Consider the following 23,495-nt stretch of genomic DNA (forward strand, 5'->3'; position numbering starts at 1 on the left):
TGCCGCACCCCCGCACCCGGATTTTTTGGAAGTGTCGAATCCCCGCACCCGCACCCATGTGACATAGTGTAAAACTTGTTCCCACACCCTTATTTTCTTAAAATGAAAACTCCGTACAAATTAAAAGTTCGTCAAAGATATAGTGATTTGAACTAGAGGAAACTTAGCATCTTGCCTCAGCAGCCAACCTAGGATAATTTAGACTACAGTTTGCAAGGGTTGTAATGCAGCTCGCACAATCATTATCAACCAAGATTAACTACAAAAGAAGTAACATTCACTAAGAGGGAACAATAAAAGGCAAATCAGTCTAAAACCGGACCATGAACATTGCTAACCTGGAAAATTGCTTTGTTAAACTGTGGACTTGCTAACAACATTTGCCGAGCTAGTGGTTGATTGCGCTTTGTAAGTGCCTGTTACCAAAATAACCAAATCTCAATAATTTCAGACTGGCAATTAACAAGAAACCATGGCAAAAGCAAGTTCCATAAGCAGACCTGCATCTCTGATAGGATCTCATACAACTGGTTTCTGGACATTTTAGCCAGATAAAGGGTTATAGGATCACTTCCAACTCCAGGCTGACTCTGGAAACCATTTCTTGTAGAGGAAATGCCACTAGCTTGTGTATCATTCAAAGCCACAGCAATGGCAGATGCTGCATTGGCAGCCAGAGGCAAACCAATAGGTTGATGAAGAGCTGCATCTCCAAGGATTGCTGGCCCACCAAATGATTTTTGGGCATCTGTTACATGGGCATTTAAGATAAAACCAAAGTTACTAGTAAGAAACTGCAAAAAACATGAAGAGCAACAGTCAATGACAAAGGGAAGGTCCGCATACCAAGGTTTGCAATCAACCCTGGTCCACCACGACCCTGCGATATCCATTAGAAACCAAAAAGTTTATAACAAATTCAATGCATTACTTTGCTCTTAAGGTGCATGGAATATCCTGCAAACGAATACATCCTACTAGCAATGGAAATAGGAAGAGATAACTTAAAGCACATTCCAAACATCATGTTCTACAAAATGACTTCATATATATATATATATATATATGTGTGTGTGTGTGTGTGTGTGTGTGTGTGTGTGTGTGTGTGCGGGATAATATTTGGTCATGGCTCCAGGAAATTTCAACCTAGCTTGAAATCATGAGTGTGAGCTGTATCAAGCCAATCAGGCCTCACAACTGCATTCAGCATGGTTTGTTTGCTACGGATCTCGCACCATCAACTGTGTTTTTTACATTAAAAATGAATTTTTGAGAAGTGAAATTTTTTAATATTGTGGGCATTGAAATCCCTGCTTCCCCATCATAATCGCACAACCTGACATGTTTCCTAGTAAACAAACCTTGCAGATCACACCCATAAAGTCTCATCAATACACACACACATACATCTGTGCGTATGTATAATTGCAGATGCTGTCTATTTAGTGGGACCTGCAGAATTGGGACGATAACTAATTAGATAGGAGTTATCCTGCAGCATAAACCGGTCCATTATCATTTGATGTACTTTACCATGGAACTTCCAAATAAAAAGCGCTATAGACAAAGAACAGGTAAACCACAAGGTATCAATAGATCACTACATGGTGGCAATAAATAATTCACTGTAAATGGCAACTGAAATTGTATGCATCAAAGGATAATCTCCCATGTATCATGGAAAAACTAACTGTATATAGCCCAGTCAAGACAAAGAAAGAACGGAAATGATGAAGCCCATGTCATAAACCAGGAAACCAGGCTGGAAAACAAATGTTATAGTTAACTCGATATGATGGCACAAAGTAACTAACAATTGTAAGTTTGATGATCCATTATCTGTGTTTTACCTGTTCTCTGTTTCTATCAGCCCCCTTGTCATTTTCAGCAAAGTCAACGCGTAACTGCCGTCCATTGATCGCATAGCCCTGGAGATTGCGACGAGCACTCAGAGCAGTCTCCTCATCTTTGTACTCGCAGAACCCATAACCTTTTGGTTTCCCTGTTTCTCTATCAAGCACCAATCTGAAATACAAGTTTGACAATCAGTGCAAAGCATATCACATTTCTGCTATATTTTATAACTTATATTTAATCTGATTTTTATCCTTCTTGCAAAATAAGGATAAAGAAAGAAATGGGAAGGATGGATGCCATTTTTCCAACATAAGATTCATTTTTAACATATGATCTATTCCTTGACTAGTTTCATGGCCTCTTTTACATGTAACATAACAGGTGCTTATGTGTGTGTGTGTGTGAGAGAGAGAGAGAGAGCACATGAAATAAAAACCAGGGTATAGTGAGTGTTTTTCCCGTTAACCCTTTCAGCCCATCAACCCGTCAAACTAATAGATATATGTACACACATATATATATATATATATGTATTATTCTTTTGAGCTCCTTTCCCTTTGCTGAAGCTGGATCCAGAATATTGTCCAACAGTACAAGCCTGAGCTTTTTATCATTTTGCTTGAGAGGACTGGGTTTTCAAAAGCACAAGGAAATAATGTATTCAAAATGTTTGTTGAGAAGCCGCCACCGTTGCATATGGGTAGTTAAGTAACTACTCAAGAGGTCAGGGGCATTATTGTAAATAAGGTGTTTTAGTCTAATCTCTCTATTTAAGTGAGATTAGACCTAATTAGCAGAATATGATTCTTCTCTTCGTCTCTCTCTTTCTCTCTCTCTCTCTTTCTCTTTTTCTTTTTCTTTTTCTGTTTTCAAGAAGTCACCCTAGCCGACTTCAACATGGTATCAGAGCCACCCAACCTGGGTGACTAACATCGTCGGCGACGACGCTGCTCAACCTCCGTCGCGAGACGTTGTTGCCTAAAGACGCCTCTGCAGTATCGCTGGGGTCGCCTCCGTGCGCAGGTGACGCGAACGACACTGCTCAGCCGCCTCCACGAGACGTCGCTGCTGAAAAGATTATCACGACTGGGTCTGGATCTCAGGATCCAGACCCAATTTGTTTTAGTTGTATGTAAACACATGCTCATTAATGGCATGTTGTAAATTCGATACTTTGTGTAAAGGGTGTTTTTGTACCCTAATAAAAGTGTACGTGTATATATCTAATAGAGAAAACAGCAAACCCTAATTGAGTGGGTTTTCTGCAGCCACCGATATCTCTCTCCCTCTCTACTTCTCTTTCTCTTGTGTTGAAGGTGGGATACCATTTCTAACATGGTATCAGAGCAACAGATCCCTTGAAGATCGTGTCCAGCCTCCTTGCTATTCTCTAAGGTATTTTTCTTTTGATTCCCATCGTCTCTTCCTTTCTTCCCAATCCAACGATTTTTTTCTTATCTTGTTTGTTTCCTCTTTCTCTATTCCTTCATACAGCATATTCTTTTCTGATTTCACCCATAAAATAATCTTTTCTAACCCCACAAATCTGAATTCATGTTTGCGTGATTTCAAAGTTTGAAATCACGTCAAACCCGTTCCTTATCTTTCCTCATAATCAACGTCAGAACTGAATCTGACCTGTCTACTTCTGTAAGTTCGTTGTACTTCCTTGATTGATTAATATCATTCTGTCTACCTCTCAACTTTGGAATTTTCCCTTTTAAAAAGAAAATACGATTAAATAAAACATGTTATTTTCATATTAACGTGCCTTCTTACTGATTGATCCATATTTCCTTTAGAGCAGGTTCTTTTCTTTCTTACTGTATATTTTATTTTTTGTCTCGGGTCTGCAGGTTAAAAAAAACAGCAGCTGAGTTCTAAGTTTACTTTGTTTGCTCCAAAAGTGATTTCTCTTTCCGGTCTCTTAATCCTTCTTGTTTTTCACCCATTGACTATAGACTCATTCCCTTCTTCGCACTATGGCCTATCTTTCAACTTTCTCAGTCAGCTTGTGTCTGAGAAATTGAACAATTCCAACTTTTTAACCTGGAAGAAACAAATCATCTCATTCATAAGGAGTCAGGATCTTTCTGGACATCTAGATGGCTCTGTTCTTATCCCTCCAGAGTTCTTATCACAAGAAGGCAAGAATGGAGAGGGTGAAACTTCAATTACATTTGTTAGAAATCCAGAGTATGTATCCTGAATGAAGCGAGATCAGGCTTTGGTTGCCTACATCACTTCCACTATGTCACAGGAGGTGCTTGTGGCAATCTCAGATGACTGCTCAACTATGCAGTTATGGCATCGTCTTGTTCAGACATATGCTCAAGTTTCTCAGGCTAGAATTTTATTTTTAAACAAAGTTTCAAATGGTGAGGAAAGACTCCATGACGGTCATGGAGTACTTAAACAAAATGAAGACTATCACAGATCAGTTGACCATCGTGGATTGCGCGGTCAGTGACAAAGATACGGTGCAACAGACTTTGAGCGGGCTGGGACCCGATTATCACATGATGGTTACTTCTTTACTGTGTTTGCCAGACTTACCTACTTTTGAAGACCTTCGTGCTAAGCTCTTACAATATGAGATGACCTTGAAGGGATTCGCCGAAGGTATTCACAATCCCATTGGAGCACATGAGGTCCTTGCCACAGGTGTTACTTATGGTCGAGGACGTGGCAGGTGTGAATCTCGGGAAATGGGAGGTCAAGAGAAGAATAGACAAGGAGCCCATAGAATTTTACCTACTCCCAGTATGTCTCCTAATCTGCAAAGGCAAAGGACGATACTTACCTGCTTTCTCTGCAACAAAAGGGGGCACATCAAAGCAAATTGTTGGTATAACCCGCAAAATCGAGGGAAACAATTGGAGACAAGAAAGGGAACAGATACATTGAAGAATACTGAGGAAGTCAAGGAGTTGTTATCTGCCTTGGCTGAATTGAACATCAAACAGAATTATCACGGTACTTGATATGTTGATTCTGGTGCAGCCACCCATGTTACTGGTGATGCTGGTAAGCTCCTAAATCTTGCTCCTTATGTTGGTAGAAATAGTATTGACACTGGGGATGGGTCTCATCACCATATTTTGCACATTGGAAATTCTGTAATTCCTATGTTCAACTCTTCTCTTGCTCTTTCAAATGTCATTTATGCTCTTAATATCAAGAAAAATATTGTTTCAGTCTCTAAACTTGTTGATGACATTAATGCTTCAGTCGAGTTTACCCCTTTTTCTGTTCATGTTAAGGACCTTCACACGAGGGAAACGTTCGCTGAAGGAAAACGGCAAGGGAATATGTATGTGTTCCAAGAGAATCCTTTCTCTCGTGTTCAACCTGTTGATTCCTTCTTGAAGCTCACATCATCATCTTCAGCTTCTCCTGAGAGTGTTTTTAATCTTTCTGAATGTATTGAGTCGAATCTTTGGCATGGTCGTCTGGGTCATTGTAGTAGTCGTTTTATTGATAAGCTTGTTTCAAGCAGTCTTATTCCCAAGTCAAGTCTGAATTTAAGTGTCGATAATAAAAAATGTTTCAGTTGTCTTCAGTGTAAGAGTCATGTTCTCTCATTTCATTTCATTAATAAAAGAGATTCAAGACCATTTGAAATTATATGTTCTGATGTTGGGGGTTCCACTCCAGTTCCTTCCATGTCTGGCACTAGATATTATCTTATTTTTGTTGATAGCTATTCTCGATATACATGGATCTTCTTCATGAAAAGTAAATCTGAAACCTTCAAATTGTTCTTCAAATTGTTTCGGAATTTTCATACATTTGTTCAAAATAAATTCTCTGAGAATATTACGTGTTTCTAATGTGATTGAGGGGTGAGTTCTCTTCAAATGACTTTATTAATTTCCTCCAGACAAATGAAATAAGTAGGCAGGTGTCTTGCCCTCATACACCTCAACAGAATGGGATTGCTAAACGGAAGCATTGCCATATTGTCGAAAGTGCAATGAGCATGATGCATGATAGTAATATTTCAGCTACCTTGTGGGCATAGGCCTTTCATACAGCAGTCTATGTCATAAATCGATTGCCCATGAATATCTTGGAAAATAAATCACCTCATTTTTCTTTGCATGGTATGCATCCAAATTATCACGATTTGCGTGTATTTAGGTGTGTATGTTATGTTCATGTTGACAGTTCAATGCGACACAAGTTTCAGAATAAAGCCTTACAGTGCAGATTTGTGAGATATGTTGATGATTACAAAGGATATAGATGTTATGATCCCATGAGCAAACGCATCGAGATATCCAGAAATGTTGTGTTTGATTAATCAAATTTTGGTCATAATGTTGACACTCTTGAAATTGAAACTTACCACCCTTAGCTGAATTGAGATCTCTTTTCTAGTATTGACGATGTTTGCTCTACAGATTGCAATCAAAGAGATGAGGAAAACGTGTCTATTGTTGTGCAAAGAACTCAAGAAAGTGTGATCTCTGAATCATCATTAGCTCCCGAAAGGTATAAAGGCATTGTTTACTCTCGACGTGAGAAGGAGATCTTCCCCAACCCTAATCAGGAGCTGAATTCTCCATTTGCTTCCATTCAATCACCTGTACACAGAAGGTCTACCCGGCCTCAGCATCCTATTGATAGGTGGGTCAGTTATGAGAATTTCACAATGGATTTTCAACTTTTCTTAACCGCCTTGGGCAAAGAAGATCAACCCACCACGTTTTATTAAGCAGTAAATTCTAAAAGATGGATTGAAGCTATGAACGAAGAAATGGAGGCTCTTCATGAGTGTGGCACTTGGGATATAGTTCCCAGATCATACAATCGAAATGTGGTTGGTTCAAAGTGGGTGTATAAGATAAAGTATAAGCCGAATGGTACTATCGAGCAATACAAAGCTCGACTGGTTGCCAAAGGCTTCACACAGGAGCCAGGACAATACTATGATGAGACCTTCAGTCCAGTCATGAAAATGGGCACTATCCGCATTATATTGTCATTGACTATTGAGCACCAATAGACTCTCAGTCAATTGGATGTAAAAAATGTTTTTCTCCATGGAACTCTGAAAGAGGAAGTATATATGGAGCAACCCACTGGGTATGCTGAAGGGAACTCCAAAGAATACGTGTGCAAATTAAAGAGAGCTATATATGGTCTGAAACAGGCATTTCGATCTTGGTTTGATAGTTTCTCTCTTGAAGTAGAAAATGGTTTTAGTCGGTCTCTTCTTGACCATTCACTTTTCATATTCAAATGCAAAGATATAGTTACCCTGTTATTGATATATGTTGATGACATTATTATTACAGGTAACTCTAATAAACATATTGAACAGGCCAAAGAACTTTTGAACCATAGATTTAAGATGAAAGATCTTGGTAAACTGTGATACTTTCTTAGAGTAGAAGTTGATAGGACTCCTGAAAGCATGACACTTACTCAACATAAGTATATTGTTGATGTTCTTAGCAAGGCAGGTATGATAGATTACAAGCCTCTAAGCACACCCAGTGTACTTCATCAGAAACTAAATTCTTAAGATGGAGATTTGTATGAGGACCCTACAGGATATCGCAGGGTAGTCAGAATGCTTCAGTATCTTACCTTCACTCGACCTGACATTGTCTATTCGGTCAATCAGGTATCTCAGTTCATGCATGAACCACATATTGGACATATGGAAGTTGTTAAACCCATTCTTCGATATTTGAAAGGAACTATCGGCGATGGTCTTCTGTACAGAAAGAGTATATGCATGACCATCACATTCATGAACTTCTTACTTACATAGATGCAGATTGGGCAGGAGATCCAGATGAGCGTAGATCAGTCTCAGGATATTGTGTTTCATTGGCCTAAATCTTGTCTCCTGGAGCAATAGAAAACAAAAGGCTATTGCCAGGTCGAGCACAGAAGCCAAATACAGATCAATGGCAGCTGCTATAGCCGAAGTGATATGGATGAGACACCTGTTGGCAAAAGTAAGAGAATCGATTTCTAAAAGCATTCTCTTGTGTGACAATCAAAGTGCTATCAACATGCCATTCAATCTCATCTACCACAGTCGTGCCAAGCATATTGAAATTGATCAGCATTTTGTAAGACAAAAGGTCGAAGAGAAGGAAATTGAACCAGAATACGTTCGAACTGTTGATCAAGTTGCTAACTTGTTTATAAAAGGACTTATCAAGGACAGATTTTGGATGTTAAAATGCAAGTTGGTCATGGTTCAAAACCATGTACAACTTGAGGGAGGGTGAAAAGATTATCACGACTGGGTTTGGATCTCAGGATCCAGACCCAATCGGTTTTAGTTGTATTTAAACACATGCTCATTAATGGCATGTTGTAAATTCCATACTTTGTGTAAAGGGTGTTTTTGTACCCTAATAAAAGTGTAAGTGTATATATCTAATAGAGAAAACAGCAGACCCTAATTGAGTGGGTTTTCTGCAGCCACCGATATCTCTCTCCCTCTCTACTTCTCTTTCTCTTGTGTTGAAGGTGGGATACCATTTCTAACAGCTGCCTGAAGACGCCTCTGCAGTATCGTTGGGGTCGCCTCCGTGCGCAGGTGACGCGACTGTGTGAAAGTCATTGTCGTTGTCGTCGCTGCTATCGCTGGGGTCGCCGCTGCTTCTACCGTGACTGGACCGTCGTGTGGAAGACAGATCTGGGTTTCACAGCAACCTCATGACCACTATCGAGGTCTGGAAAAAAAAAGGTCAATTGATGGTGATGCAGCCAGTACTCAATACGGCTGAAGTTGTAGTCGATGGAGCAGGTATGTGCACACAGCAACACGGAGACCCTGACTGTGTCAATGGTGCGTAGCAACAGGTATGGCTGTTGATGGTTGCATCGATGTCGAAAATGCCTGAAGATGCAGTCGTGGTATGCAGGTTGTCGAATAATATTTTTTTGGTCGTGGTATGCATCTTGTGGCAGTTTTTTAAGATTTTATCAGTATGATTAAAATCTGGTAGAGTCGGCTTCTCAGACTGGTAGTTGGTGTACACGTCAGACCCGAGTTTTCAGCAGTTTGTAGTTGCGTGTAGTTGTATTTCCATGGCTGAAATGCAGAGGGCAGACATGAAGACTGGATTTGTGTCTGATTATAAAGCCTTTGCAAATCCATTTTCATATGGATCATTTGTAAAGTTGGATGAGACTAACTATGCTAGATGGTCGTGTACGTTCATGATGTCAGTTTCAGGACATCGTAGAAAACATATTTTGTTGGAAAATGACAAAACTGGAAAGCATGCTACATGGGAAGAGGACAACGATATTGTTATGTCTTGGATTATGAATAGTGTGCAACCTCACATAGCCGACGGGCTTATTTATTACACCTCTGCAAAACAAATGTGGGATAATTTGCAAGATACTTATTCTCAAGAAACTAATGTTAGTCGTATTCTTCAAGTAGAACAGGAGATCTATAAATTGCAGCAAGGAGAACAAACTCTAGCCCAGTATTATGCCTCCGTGAAGGCAGTTTTTTAGAGACTGAATGCTCATAAACCATTATGTTGTGACAAACAAAAACTACACCAGGAGCATACCATGGTCGCACGGTTCCTAACTGAATTGTCAACTGAATTCTCAGGAGCATACCAATTGTCAAAGTTCAAATGTTGACAAGCTCAGATGTTCCCACTCTTGCTGAGGCATATAATCGACTGAGCAGGCTTGCCATGTCCCTTCCTTCATCTCAATCGAAATCACAAACCTCTGCTCTGTCTGTTTCTTATGGTCGAGGCTGAGGTTTTCTTCCTAATTCTCGAGGTCGTGGACGTGGTCGAGACCCGAGAGGACGAGGCAAGCTCCAGTGTACCTACTGCGGAAGATTTGAACATTTAGAAGATAGATGTTTTGACAAGAATGGTCGACCTCCCGCATCTTCAGCTAAAGTTGTTCCTACAACACAAGTGGCCAAACCCGAGTCCCCCACTGTTCCTCCTAGTGATTCGGTTACACTCACTCGTGTTGAGTATGATGATTTGTTGGCACATATTCCGTCTAGTTCCCCCGTGGCTGATATTGCATGCTCTGCAGGTGATGAATTATCTTGCCAAGGTAGTAGGTGGATTATATATTATGGGGAATCTAGCCATTTGTGCGGAAATGAATGTGATTTTTCAAAGTTGAATAGTGTTGCTAATCATAAAAAGATTGTTCTTGCTAATGGGAGTTCCTCTCCCATTGTTGGCCAGGGAAATATCTCCATCTCCCCTACTTTTCAGTTATCAAATGTTCTTCATGCCCCTTCATTCCCTCAAAATTTGTTATCTGTTAGTCGTGTTGCAAAGGAATTGAATTGTCGAGTAATATTTGATCCTGCATGTTGCACTTTTTAGGACTTGCTAACGGAGAAGACGATTGGTGGAGGCTATGAGGAAGGTGGAGTCTATTATCTACACCAACCAATTGGCTTTGTTCATTCCGCAGTTGAGTCCTCATCTAGTCCGTTGCTTTGACATCATCGTCTTGGTCATCTTTCGTTGCTTAAATTATGTAGAGTTATTCCTCACATCTCGTCGTCCACTACTCTGTTGTGTGAAGCATGTCACCTTGGGAAGCATCATTGGAGTTCATTTCCGTCCAGTCAGAATCCTTCAAGTCAAAATTTGTTTGATCTTCTTCATGTTGATGTTTGGGGTCCAAGTAGAATTCCTAGTCGTTATTATTTAGTCATTGTAGATGATTTTTTTAGATTATCTTGGGTATTCTTGTTAAAAGATAAGGCTGAAGCCCCATTATTCTTAAATCCTTGATTATTGAAATAAAAACTCGGTTTAATTCTTGCGTTAAAGTTGTTCACACTGACAATGCTCTTAAATTCAAATCCTGTGAATTATTACAATTTTACAAAAATCTTGGGATTCAACCTCAGACTTCTTGTCCTCATACCTCGCAACAGAATGGAGTAGCGGAACGCAGGCATAAACACATTCTAAATGTTGCCTGTTGCCTTATGATTCAGTCTAATATGCCTGCGTCTTCTCAGACCTGAAGCTCCTCTTTTCCCTATCACACCAAAGGTGTTTTGTTGTGTGTGCTTTATGTGTAAACTTGGTCCCAACCGAGATAAATTGTCACCCCAATCTATAAAATGTGTTTTTGTTGGGTATCCCAAGCACCAAAAAGGATATCGTTGTTATGATCCCATATCCGAGAGAGAGTATGTCAGTGCAGATGTTTCCTTTATTGAGTCTATCCCATATTTTTCTAGTACTTTTCCGAGGATACATGCTAGTCACGGTGATTCATTCCCTCTTCTTGTTCCTCTTTTCCATTAGAGTATGTTAGTCTTGAGCCTCTTGTTCCTCCTTTTCCATTAGGGTCTGTTAGTCTTGAGCATCTTGTTCCCAGTCTGACTCCGTCTCGTTACAAAAATCCTCCTGTGGTGTACACACATCGAGCTCCACCCAACTCTATGCTTGTGCCATCATCTTCTCCAGAGGTGAGTGTTCCTGACCCTATTGACGATTCTCTTGTTGATGGTGATTTACCTATTGCTCTTCGGAAAGGAAAAAAGCAATGTACACTTCATCCTATTTCTCAGTTTGTTTTCGAGGCAAGACTTGGTGAAAATATGAAGAATTTTGTATTAGCATTATCTGCTACCTCAGTTCCTCTTAATCATCATCACGCTCTTCTGGACCCCAAATGGGTGAAGGCCATGCAGGATGAAATGGATGCACTACTTTCTCGGAGAACATGGGACTTAGTTGATCCTCCACCTGAGGCTGATATTGTTGGTTGTAAATGGGTCTATACTATTAAGTATAACTCAGATGGATTGATTGAAAGGCTTAAAGCTTACCTGGTTGCGAAAGGCTACACTCAAACTTATGGGATGGACTTCTTTGAAACATTCTCTCATGTTGCTCGTCTTGGGACTATTCGTCTTGTTTTGTCAGTCATAGTGCACCATGGTTGGTCTCTATGTCAGCTTGATGTGAAAAATGTCTTTCTGTATGGAGACTTGGAGGAGACAGTTTACATGCAGCAAGCTCTGGGGTTTGAAGTTCCGAGGGAGTGTCAGAAGGTGTGCAAGTTGAACAAGGCAATCTATGGTTTCAAACAGAGTCCCCATGCATGGTTCTCCAAGTTGGCTGAGGTCATGTCAGCATTTGGGTTTGTCCGCTCTGCCTCATATCACTCTTTTTTTATTAAAAAGACCTGCACAGGGATTGTGCTCATGATAGTATATGTTGATGACATTATAGTTACAGGGAGCAGTGAAAAAGACATTTTTGACACAAAGTCCCATCTTCAGAAACACTTTGTGACTAAGGATCTGTGACCACTCAGATATTTCTTCGGCATAGAGGTTGCAAGGAGTAAAGACGGACCGGTTCTGTCACAGCGGAAATATGTCTTGGACTTGTTGAAGGAGACAGGGATGTTAGGTGCCAAACCTGCAAGGATTCCTATGGATCCCAAGTCTTATCTGTTTGATGAAAAATCCGAGTATATGGACTCTAGTTGTTATCGCTCCTTGGTTGGCAAGCTATTATATGTGACTGTGACCAGACCTAACATATCTTTAGCCGTGAGCAAGATAAGTCAATTTATAGACAAACCTACAAAGACTTATAGACAAACCTGCAAAGACTCATTGGGATGCTGCAATGATGATTCTCAAATATCTAAAGTTCTCCCCTGGTAAAGGACTATGGTTTAAACAAAACCCGTCTTTAGATGTTATTGCCTATTCAGATGCAGATTATGCAGGGTCGGTTGTTGACAGAAAGTCCACAATTGTTATTGCCTGTGTGTTTGTTGGAGGGAATCTGGTTACTTGGAGAAGAAACAAATTGTTGTTGCCAGGTCGAGCGCTGAGTCAAAATATTGGGCTATGGCTCAAACTGTTGCTAAGATGATGTGGGTTAAATCTGTGTTGACTAATCTTCAAGTGAAAGTCTCATTACCTATGGAGATGATATGTGATAATAGAGATGCTACTTATATTGCTAATAACTCAGTATTTCATGAACAGACAAAGCATATTGAGGTGGATTGTCACTATGTACGTGACCTAGTCCAGTCCAGACTGGGTACATTTGCACCAAGCACATATCTTCAAGAAACCAAATTGTTGATATCTTCACAAAACCCTTAGCGAGTTCAAATTTTTCAAAATGTTGTGACAAGTTGATCATTATTGATATATATGCTCCAGCTCGAGGGGGAGTGTTGAGAAGCAGCCACCGTTGCATATGGGTAGTTTAGTAACTACTCAAGATGTAAGAACCGCAATTTTTTAGGCATTTATTTAGATATATTATAATACAAATTTCATAATATTGTAATTTGGGCCTGGGATCCAAGTCTCGGATCCGGGACCCATAAAGGGATCTTTACGTATACTTATCTCCTATAAACTTATATGTATATATAAGTGCAATAATTTAAATTAATTAAATTATTCAAGTGATAACTATTTAAAATAGTGCGTAGATGGGTCTGGGATCCACCTTCCGGATCCATATATCCATATACATATATTACAATATATATAAAATCATAATAAAACAAAGAAAATCATTATTTTTTTTATTATTGGGTTTAATCCACAATTGGACCCAATTGGATCCAACTCGTGGATCCACCGTTATTTGTGTAACCGGATCCACATTCCTTTAGCCCGGATCCAAATCCCGAGTTGGATCCCGGGTTGCGGGGTTCGGACCCGGGCTGTGCCTTATAAAGCAAAGAAAACAAGAATCGTGCCTAGGGCACGATTCTTACAAAGATCAAAAGGGGAGGAGGGGGCAGTTACAGAAGGTGTAACCGACCCCACGTTTCTCGGAGAAGAGGGGAGGGGGGGTTCGGTGTGATAAAAGGGGGTGGAGAGGGTCTCGCCCTCTTCACTCGGCCTTCTTTTTCTCCCTCTCTCGTGTGTTCCCTGCTTTGTAGCAGCCGACGACACCGATCGATACAGAGCCATCGTCGCCGACGACCTCCCACCTGGACATCTGCTCCACTCTCGACGAGTGAAGCCCCCTTTTCCCACCTCCTTGTTGTTTCCCCCTCTACCCGAGCTCGACAATGGAGAGATTTGACCTCAGCCAACCCTGCTCTCACGACTGCAGCCTCCGATCGCCGGAAAAACCATCGAAAGGGGTACGGTGCTCCTCTTGAATCTAGATGAGGGATCGAATATCGGTTCGATTCTGTGTAGTGTTTGGAGATGGGAATCCATGGGAAAAAACCTATATGGTTGTGTGCCCTAAGAGACGTGGAGGGCGAACCGTGGGTCGCTCTCCATGGTTCGATTGATGGCTTTCCGTCTACTTTCCCCTTTCTTTTTAAGAAAAAGAAGAAAAAACTGATTTCCTTTTTGTTGAGATTTTAGTTTTTGGTTTAAATTAATTTCATTCTTGGTTTGGATACGTGTTCTTGGACTGGATTCACGTTCTTGGAGTGGCTTCATGTTCTTGAATTAGATTCGAATCAAGGGCGTAAATCTTTAGTCATGTTTCCTTACCGAAAAAGGGGTTCACACTAATTTTTGGTTCCACCAACGGGTGAGTGGATATGCACCTGAGTCGAACTCCCTTTTTCACAGTCCCACTCGTTTTCTGTGTAAAATGTAAATTGGGCACATTTGTCATATTGGCCTACGTGCTTCTTTTGTTTTCTGGGATTGAGTTCTCGTTGAACTAATAGCCTATAGTCTGTGTCCCTACCTGAATGAGGTTTCACGCTGAGTGAAGCCAGATTCGGGGGGGGGGGGAATCATAGTCGTACCTGTGTTTTATGGGGCCTGAGGCGGAGGGAAAAAATGGGCCCCCTATTAATAGTAGGAGTTCGGGTGCAGCACCTCTGAATTTTTTTTAAAGAATCAAAATAACAATAAAATTTGCATTCACATTAAACAAATATAATATTCCAAATATTTATATTATATTAAATAAAATTGTATAAAATATTTATATAAACTACCTAAACAATGGGCCCCTAAAATTTTTTTGGGCCCAGGGGCCCTGAGGCCCAAGCCTCATTAGCCTCTTTACAGGTCCGGCTCTTGAGGGAATAATCGCCTCTATGATCACCACAAGCATGTTTTTACACCTTCAGAAGTGACATTAAGGTTGGAATTAAACTTGTGTATCTATTTAGAAAAAAAGAAAAAAATCGGCTTCCCTTGCCAGATTTTCGAAAAAAAAAAAAGGGAAATCTGAATAGCCCTTAACAAAATCTTGCCTGGGAATGGACTTGTTAGGTACCCACTTTCTTTAGGATGTTTCAATGCTGAACATGGATAAAATTTTTTATAAAAACTGGTAGGTGCGGGGGTTGCGCTGATGTTGTAACAGGCATAACAGCAGCCCGATGTGTGTTGGTACAAGCGCATTAAGCTACCTATGTTCGTCATGGTCAGTGTTGTTCGTAATGCTAGTACTGTCCATTCATGACAGGTTGATAGATGTGTTCAGGGGTGAAATTTATTAGTGTTGTTCCTATAGTATATATATATGGTTGGTTCTGTTAAAGAGATGTAGTATACGAATTATGTGTAGGCCTCATATGAATGCTACCTGAAATCATGAATTCTGAATAAAAGTCTACTCATGAGTTGGTTCTTATGTGTTCCCCACCTGTTTTCCGTTTTTGTATAGATCCTCAGCAGTATGCGAACCAATTTTTTTTTATGAAAGCTTATGCATTTTTAGCATAGTCAGTGGATTTGCTGGACGGCCAACTCCAACTGATCCAGTCGGTTGGGTTGGTTGACAGGCTCAGTCAGCTGGATTGAATTGATTATTTAGCTAGGAGGATGGCGGGTCCGGGATTGATAAGCCCAACCAACTTCTCTAGAAAATGCAGAAACTTACACTTTTGACAGGTGGAGATGCAAAATGTTACCTTGGTACTGCATCGTCCTGATTATGTAATCATTAATGCGATCATGTATTGGTTATTGATATTTTTGTGAGCATGTATGCTTGATGAGTATGTGTAATTTATTTGCACACTCACACACTCAAAGGAGATATGCATTGGTGAATACACGTATGTGATGTAGGTAACACACATAATAAGGATGCATATGATTGAGAAATGACATGCTTATGATTGGGTTTATTTTTGCATGAGCACACATGCATTTGGCACTTTAGCCTAGTGTTATGAATAAAACACTACTTTGGTTTTGGTTATGTGATGCATTAATGGCCTAAATGGACCATCACCGGACTGGAGAGTCGTGGGTTTGATTTCTGTTCATATATATATTTTTTTTATTTGCATCATTTAAACCACACTAGTTGGTATGGCACGCTACTACATTGTTCTAGTTGTCCTCACAGGCTAGAGTCCCGTAAGGGTCTCCGCAAGAGAGGATGCAGGTTTTCACTTTACTTTTGCATATGGTGTTGCAAACTTAAAGAATTGACTTTAATAAAAATATAATAAATAAGAACAGTGTAATACATGTTCTTGGATCTCTCAAATGGAGAATGGGGATCTTAGAGGTCCGATCTTGGGGAGACTGTGAGGATACAAAAACTCTGTGTGCTTTATTTTGTCACCTGAACCCGATATTGAGGTTCCTTTTCCTGATCACGGTTTTAGGGAGAGTCCAGCACTTTACCTGGGGGTAGTGTGTTTGTCACAGCTGTGAATGTTTTGGTACCAAGGAAGTGGCACATGTGGGCGTGGAGTGTCCCTTGTGTCCCTGACATTAGATGTGGAGGTCTAATGTTCCGAAGGTGATTCGGTCGAGGGCTAAGTTTGGAACCTAGTAATAAAATACAAATTGTGTGCTAAGTTACCCTGGGAACCTAACTTGACATCGGGATTGTACCCGTTTGGTGTATCCGCGGGCAACGATAAATAAAAAGAGAAAACTTAAAGTTGTATGCATTTAATAGGGCATGCATATGGAAACAGGGAACCTTAACTGAAAGATAATAAAAGGGATTCATGCATTTTTCTGTTATGCATTAGATCATGCATATTTTAATTGTTTCCTCAATCCTTACATGATGGTGAGTGTATAATGGTTACTTCTTATTGTTTGTTGGAGTTTTGTTACTTGTTACGGCTTTAATGTTCCTGCATGCTAGCACTTATAACTGTTGCATGGAAAATTTCTTAAATGTTATATCTGCACTCACTCAAACTATTACATGAAATTTTATCTATATTCCTTGTCTCACCTGATTTCACTAGAAGTAATTGTACTCAGAATTTCGGTTCTAACACCCTACTTTATTGGTTTTTCGCAGGAACAGGTGATCAGTGAAGTCTACAGCTACTGGAAGGCACGAGAGTCACACTTAGCCCTTGACAGTTTCACTAGTAACGAGCGTGGTTTTTTTCGCTTGTCTTTTAGTTCTATTTTTTTTTCAGTTCTTTTGTTTCAGTAAGTTCTTTTGTGGTGTTCTATCCAGTTGGAATTGGAACTGTGAGGACCCCGGGTTTCTGGGAAGTTTCCGCTCTGTTAAAAAAAATCCGCATTTTCAAGGGGTATCAGTTGAGGTCGTTACACAAAAGGCCAAGGGCATTATTATAAATAAGATGTTTTAGTCTAATCTCTCTATTTAAGTGAGATTAGACCTAATTAGCATAATATGATTCTTCTCTTCCTCTCTCACTCTCTCTTTTTCTGTTTTCAGGCAGTCACCTTAGCTGACTTCAAAAATGTTATTTCTTTGGCATTGGCTAGTGGAAGTATTAACATTAAAATGAGAAGAATATTCTCTCTCTACAAGAATGTGCACCAGGGAGACCTCCTCTCCCCATTATATTGCAAGTGAGAGATTTAATTTGTCAATGAAAAGGATGGTGGAGGTTGGATTTTATAAGGGGTCCAATCTCCCAAGTATTCCTTCCTCACTTATTTGCAAGTTGCAGATGATATTGTTTTAGAGAATGCAGAGAGCAGATGTGTACCTGGCTGATTGTCAAGTGTTTTTCTTTAGCAACACGGTTGAAGATAAACACAAAGAAATGCAACCTCATAAAGTATAACTTGAACAAGTCCACTGAATAAGTTGGCACATACAATTATCTCAAGAGAATCACATTAGGCAGCATGTGAGGATAGTACCAACAAGAGTACTCAATTTTGGACTACCAGATATCTCTCACAGGTAGGCAAAACAGTCCTTATAAAGCATGACCACTTCAGCATTTTCTTTATGTGTCACTTTCTTGTTCAATATTCTAAAGAAGACTGAAAAGAGGTTGGTGAAAACATTTTTAGCTTTTCTTTGCTACAAAGGGTGAAAAAAAGTAAATGGTTACATAGTTACATCCATCTTATCATGTGGAACCAGGTGGCATTTCATAAAATTCTTGGCAGTTTAGGGATAAGAAGAATTGATGTCATCATGGCATGAATAGAGTGTTCTTGATAAAATAGTGGTGGCCATTATTCAAATAAAATAAACAGTGCGCATCTGTTTTCAATTGTAAATATGGTTTGGCTGTTATTCTCTAACAATCAAACCCCTTCTTCAAGATGAAAAATGGGCTCGAGGTTTTGGAATGGTTGGATGAGAGTGTTGGAAGAATTCAAATATAGGATTGGCATATGTATACGTAATGGCATCAAATATTAGACAGATATTTGGTTAGGAAAAGAAATAACAGCTAATAAGTAATAATTCACTATGATTTTCAAACTTGCAGTGGAGAGAAGTTCTCATGTGATAGATGTATGGCACAGAAATGAAGTATGGGATATTGTCTTGAGAAAAAACTGAGCCTAGTTGAGTTAGCACATTGGAGGATTATTAAAGATTCTGGGCGTAATTACTCTATCATTTAGTATAACTCCCATGGAGGTTTTCCTTAGAAGTTATTGCATAGCAAGTCATGTCATTTTTTTTCTTGCTTTGGCCTGGATCCAGCTAAGAATCTTTTGAAAATGCTACAGAAGAACATCATGTGATAAAAGTATGTAAAACCTCATTTCCCCTCTGTGATGAAGAAAGAAACTACCAATGTGTATCATTTTCCATATGTCACTCGCCATGAAGACATCCACTGGTCATGATCGTGACACTCTTATCAACCAATATGCAATTTTTCTGTGACTGAGCGTAAAAAGTTATTGAATGGAAACCAGTTAGTGCAAGGTAATAAGTGAGGAAGACGTGCATGAAACTACTTACTGACCAGATTCAGTGATGGATCAATTACATGAAACCCATCCAACGTCAATGGAATCTGGGAATGAACAGATTCAACAGATAATCAGACAACTAGCTTATGTACATTATGGAGTTGCTGGAGTTATTTTATTTTCTTTTTCTTTTTCTTTTTCTTACTTTTAAGGACAAACATGGAGTTGATGGATTACATACACTTGGTCATATAACAGTATAAAAATCCGCTTCAAGAGTAAGGCAATCCCATGCACCTTTATGTAGATTCGCATCAAACAATGCTAAAAAAGTACTAAAATCATGCGGAACGGACACGAATTGGTCGCTAAAACCCCGCAACCAATGACAGTGGATGCAAGTTTATTCTTCTGGGAAACTGGCATAAGTTGGGATATTCATGGAGCATGTTACAATATCCGAATTTGTTTTCGGATTTCTGAATTAGTAGGTGAAACCACCACCACCCCAACTGTTACAAACAAATAAACAACATAGAAAGGGCAACTAAAAAATAGAGGGACTTGAACAATCATCAGCAGTAATATACATGAATTCAATCCATATCCACAACAATTCAATCCGAGACCACTCCTTCCCATAAGAAAGAACCGAAACAGGATAATCACAAACGGACGACGGGCAGATTCGAGCTCACCGGAATGAAACCACGGGGCCGACCTCCTCGCAGATTTGAATCAGCTGCTCCTCCGTTGCATCGTACGGTATGTTCCCAACTGCAGAACCGATCGCAAAGCAACAAGGATTCGCGAAAGATATTAGAGGAAACAACCGATAAGCAAAACAAAAAAGGGATTCTAATCTCCGAATCACAACCTATTCCAATAGAATCGAAATCGCTTCAGCAGAGAAAACGTGCAAGGAGGGGAATTGGTTACCGAAGACGCATCGGTGTTGAGAGCTGGCCATCACCATCGCTCTGTCTTATTCTTCATTGTGGGGAGTCGTAATTATTGAAGAGAATCTAGTTTCGCACCTCTGAGTTCAGTTCACAGCATATAGATAGATAGATAGATAGATAGATAGATAGATAGATAGATAGATAGATAGATAGATATAGAGAGAGAGAGAGAGAGAAAGAGACAATCGAGGGCCCTAAATTTCAGATGGGTGTACGAGAGAGAGAGACAGAGAGACGCTCTGCAACTGCTGCGCTCTATAATGGGTCTCTCTTCCCTCTCCTGCTCTCTAATCTATCGTTCCTCCCTTCTCTCTTGGCTGATTTGATTCAGGTTTGATCAAGTAGATCCAGACCCGGTATCTGCAGGGTCCTAATGGGTCTGGATAAGTGGGTTCAAATGGATATGGATAGGAATGTAAGCGGTTGTAAAACCGGATCTGAATGCTAATCAGAGATAGGGTCTCAATGGGTCGTGTTTGACCTGGACCTGCCCCATACCAAACCCTATAGGGTCAGGGTTTGGTGATAAATAAGAAGGTCTGAATAAAATATGGGTCGGACCTAATGGGTTTGATTAATATATGGAGCCAGGTATAGTTTACAAATTTCATACTGGTTTTAGGCTTGACCCGAGTTTGGAATAAGATCCGGTGTGGTCCAGGATTCATATAATCTTTATAGGATCCAGGTATGGTTTCTCTTATTGTGGGTCTAATTGGTCTCTGAACCTAATACCATCATCTCAAATCAACCAAACTCGACCCGTTGGCACCTTTATTCAGAGATAAGTTAGGAGACTAGCAACTTGGTTCAGTATCTTGCATTGCAGTTTTTTTTTAAATGACGAGAAACCATCACTGAAGCTAGAAAAACCTAGGTGGGTTCCCACAACCACTCTACCTTACGTGGTCCACCTCTAAAAGCTAGAGACACACCCTTGCACTATCGGGGTTTGATCTAGTGCCTTTATCACAGCACCCCCCATAGTGTTGCAGAAAGTTGGTGCAATTGGAGTTGGACTTGTTCCCCTTAATCATATATCCACGTCTTAAACCAAAGGGAGGTTTAGTGTGGTTAGTAGAAGCTGTCATTGCATGTCTCCTTGTGGTAGGATGTTGCAGGTTCAAAACCCAAGTAGTACGATTAAATAATAACCAGTGGGGGTCTTCCTAACCCCAGCTTGCCTTTAAATATATTTATTTATTTATTTATTTTTATTTTTATTTATATTTATATATACATGTCTTCCATTGAAGCTTGGGATCAAAGTCCATGCACTACAAGGCATTGTTACGAATAGGGGTGGGCAATCAGCCCGCATCCCAATGGGCCAAGCAGACCTGGCCTGCCATGAGCCAGGTTTGGGCCATGATTTTAGGCTCGGGCCCGTTAGGTACTGGGACGAAACCCAGCCCGTTATATACATGAGTCGGGCTTGGGCCAGCCTGATGGGCTTGAGTTATTTATTGATTTTGTAATAATATACAAATTTTAAAAATTAATTATTACATAGTAACTTGGATAACTATTATTATTTACCTAATTATTTGCATGAGAACTTTCTATTTGTTAATTATTACTATTTACCTAATTAGTTGCACTAATTGGAAATTAGTTGCATGGAAACTTGGTATTCTCTCATTAACCAAAAATTTTGGTCAAGCATTTAATAATTTTAAAATTGGGTCGGGGCTGGCCCAATGTCCACCCCTAGTTACGAACATAAGTTGCTATATTCAAAATATTGTGGCCCACAAAAGGTTTAGCACATGACTAGTGGGTCAGCATAAGACCTTCAAGTTGAAGGACATTGCGAGTTCGATACCTTGTGTGTGCATCATCTCTTGCCCCAAGGTTAAAGCCAACAAGAATCTACGTTCGATAGGCAAAGGGAGTACTTATGGAGTTTTATATCGGGGACAAGGAAACATGACCACCCTCGTAACGATAGTGGTTTCTTCGTATTATTGAAAATATTGTGATCTTTCTTATCACTGCATATTCAGAAAATTACAGAAAAAAATCACAATATTAGAAGCATATTATTGCAATATTAATACTTTTTTTATTTATTTTTTTCTGGATTTGACCCCTACCCAATGTTGTCATTATTGATCGGTATCGGCCCTGAATCGTTGGGCCACTTCATTCAGCTGTTTCGGCTGATACCGATGTTGAACTAAATAATTCTATATCGGCCCAAAAATAATTAAAAATTATAATATGTCAATCAGAATGTGACACATGTTAAAACAATTAAAATAATATTTAAAAGTATTTTTGATATTTTTTAGAATTATAAAAAATAGCCAATTCAGGCATGCAAAGTATCAAAATTCTACCAATATATAGGCCCATACACACCGATACTGATAACATTGCCCCGACCAGTTACAAAAAATCAATTGCACTCATATGACATCACTATAAGGAAACCAATAGAGAGGTTTGTCCTTCCACCCTCTATCAAACTCCACACCCTCTATCAAACTCTAGGACTCCCATCATAGCAAAATTTTTAGGCATAGTGATACATTTAGGGCTGGTAAATGAGCCCAACAAACCGAACAATGCATGTTCAAGCTCGACTTGTTTACTAGTGGATTGGGCTCGTGGCTCGGCTCGTGTTCGTGTTTAGCTGATCAGAGCTCGGCTTGTACCACCTGAATGAGACAGAAAAACATTCCATATTATTTATGCATAGTATATATATCTTTATATATTATACTTGAAAATATGTATAACTTTTTATAAATTACCCATACTAGTTCATATTTTATGTATATATTTTTCACTCTCTCTCTCTCTATATATATATATATGTGCATTTTTCCTTTATATATTACACAAAATATATTATCAATTTTTTTTGAAAGAAACAAAATATATTATTCATAAAAATAAATATGTATATTGCCTATACGAGCACTATCAAGCCAACCCGAGCCGAACACATCGTTTACCGTACCAGCCGTGGTTACACTCCTTTGGAATCCTTATGCAGCGACGCATTGTGATGTCGACGAATGAGCACATGCCACATGTGATGTCGCTCTTCAGAAACTTGGATATAAAAAAAACTGAAATAACATGGACGGGAAGAGTTAAAAAAAAGGATTTGAGTGGGTAGAAATGGAGATGCGGGGTATCGAACCCCGTGCCTCTCGCATGCAAAGCGAGCGCTCTACCGTTTGAGCTACATCCCCGTTTGTTGTCGTCTGATTGTACGAAATATATAAATGCTTTGTCGTAGTGGTTGATTATTCTTTCCCGGCACTTTGTTCTGATGCAATTGTCCTCTTCGCTGGCGTGCCTAAGCACTGTGTAAGCCTCTTTCTCTCACACAGAGGCTTTATATATGTATATTACAATTGGTTATGTCGCCATTTCTTACAAATGAGTTTTTTTTTCATTTTTTGTTGTTTTTATGAAACTAACCTTACAGATGTGATCTACATGTTTATGTTAGTGGGGATCCGATCTTAGATCATCCTATTATGATACATAAGTAGGTTTTTACAAGGCTTCAAAAATCAATGGCCTACAATGTGCTATACTTTCTTGGGTCATAAGATCATGTTTTTTCATAG

General features: G+C 39.6%; 1 protein-coding gene and 1 non-coding gene across 4 annotated transcripts in view; both read right to left on the minus strand.

The window, feature by feature from the left end:
• The window catches only part of LOC149817152 (cleavage stimulating factor 64-like), a 74,651-nt gene extending 54,471 nt beyond the window's left edge, over positions 1–20,180 (minus strand). For all 3 annotated transcript variants that reach the window (XR_016427558.1, XM_089986628.1, XM_089986627.1), the window contains exons 1-6: positions 19,883–20,180; positions 19,642–19,720; positions 1,851–2,025; positions 847–880; positions 501–748; positions 339–416 (exon numbers count right to left, since the gene is read on the minus strand). Coding sequence is in view for 2 of the 3 variants with exons in the window: in XM_089986628.1 (XP_089842754.1) it covers positions 339–416; positions 501–748; positions 847–880; positions 1,851–2,025; positions 19,642–19,720; positions 19,883–19,919 (651 nt within the window). In the remaining variant the exon portion in view is untranslated. The remainder of the gene's footprint in view (positions 1–338; positions 417–500; positions 749–846; positions 881–1,850; positions 2,026–19,641; positions 19,721–19,882) is intronic.
• A 2,858-nt stretch (positions 20,181–23,038) lies between these two features.
• TRNAA-UGC (transfer RNA alanine (anticodon UGC)) lies at positions 23,039–23,111 on the minus strand. Its single transcript has one exon. It is a non-coding gene; the product is annotated as a tRNA-Ala (tRNA).
• Between the last annotated feature and the right edge of the window lie 384 nt (positions 23,112–23,495).

The sequence above is a fragment of the Nuphar pumila genome, chromosome 14 (assembly GCF_984573655.1).
Source record: "Nuphar pumila chromosome 14, dmNupPumi1.hap1.1, whole genome shotgun sequence".
NCBI classification, from domain to species: domain Eukaryota; kingdom Viridiplantae; phylum Streptophyta; class Magnoliopsida; order Nymphaeales; family Nymphaeaceae; genus Nuphar; species Nuphar pumila.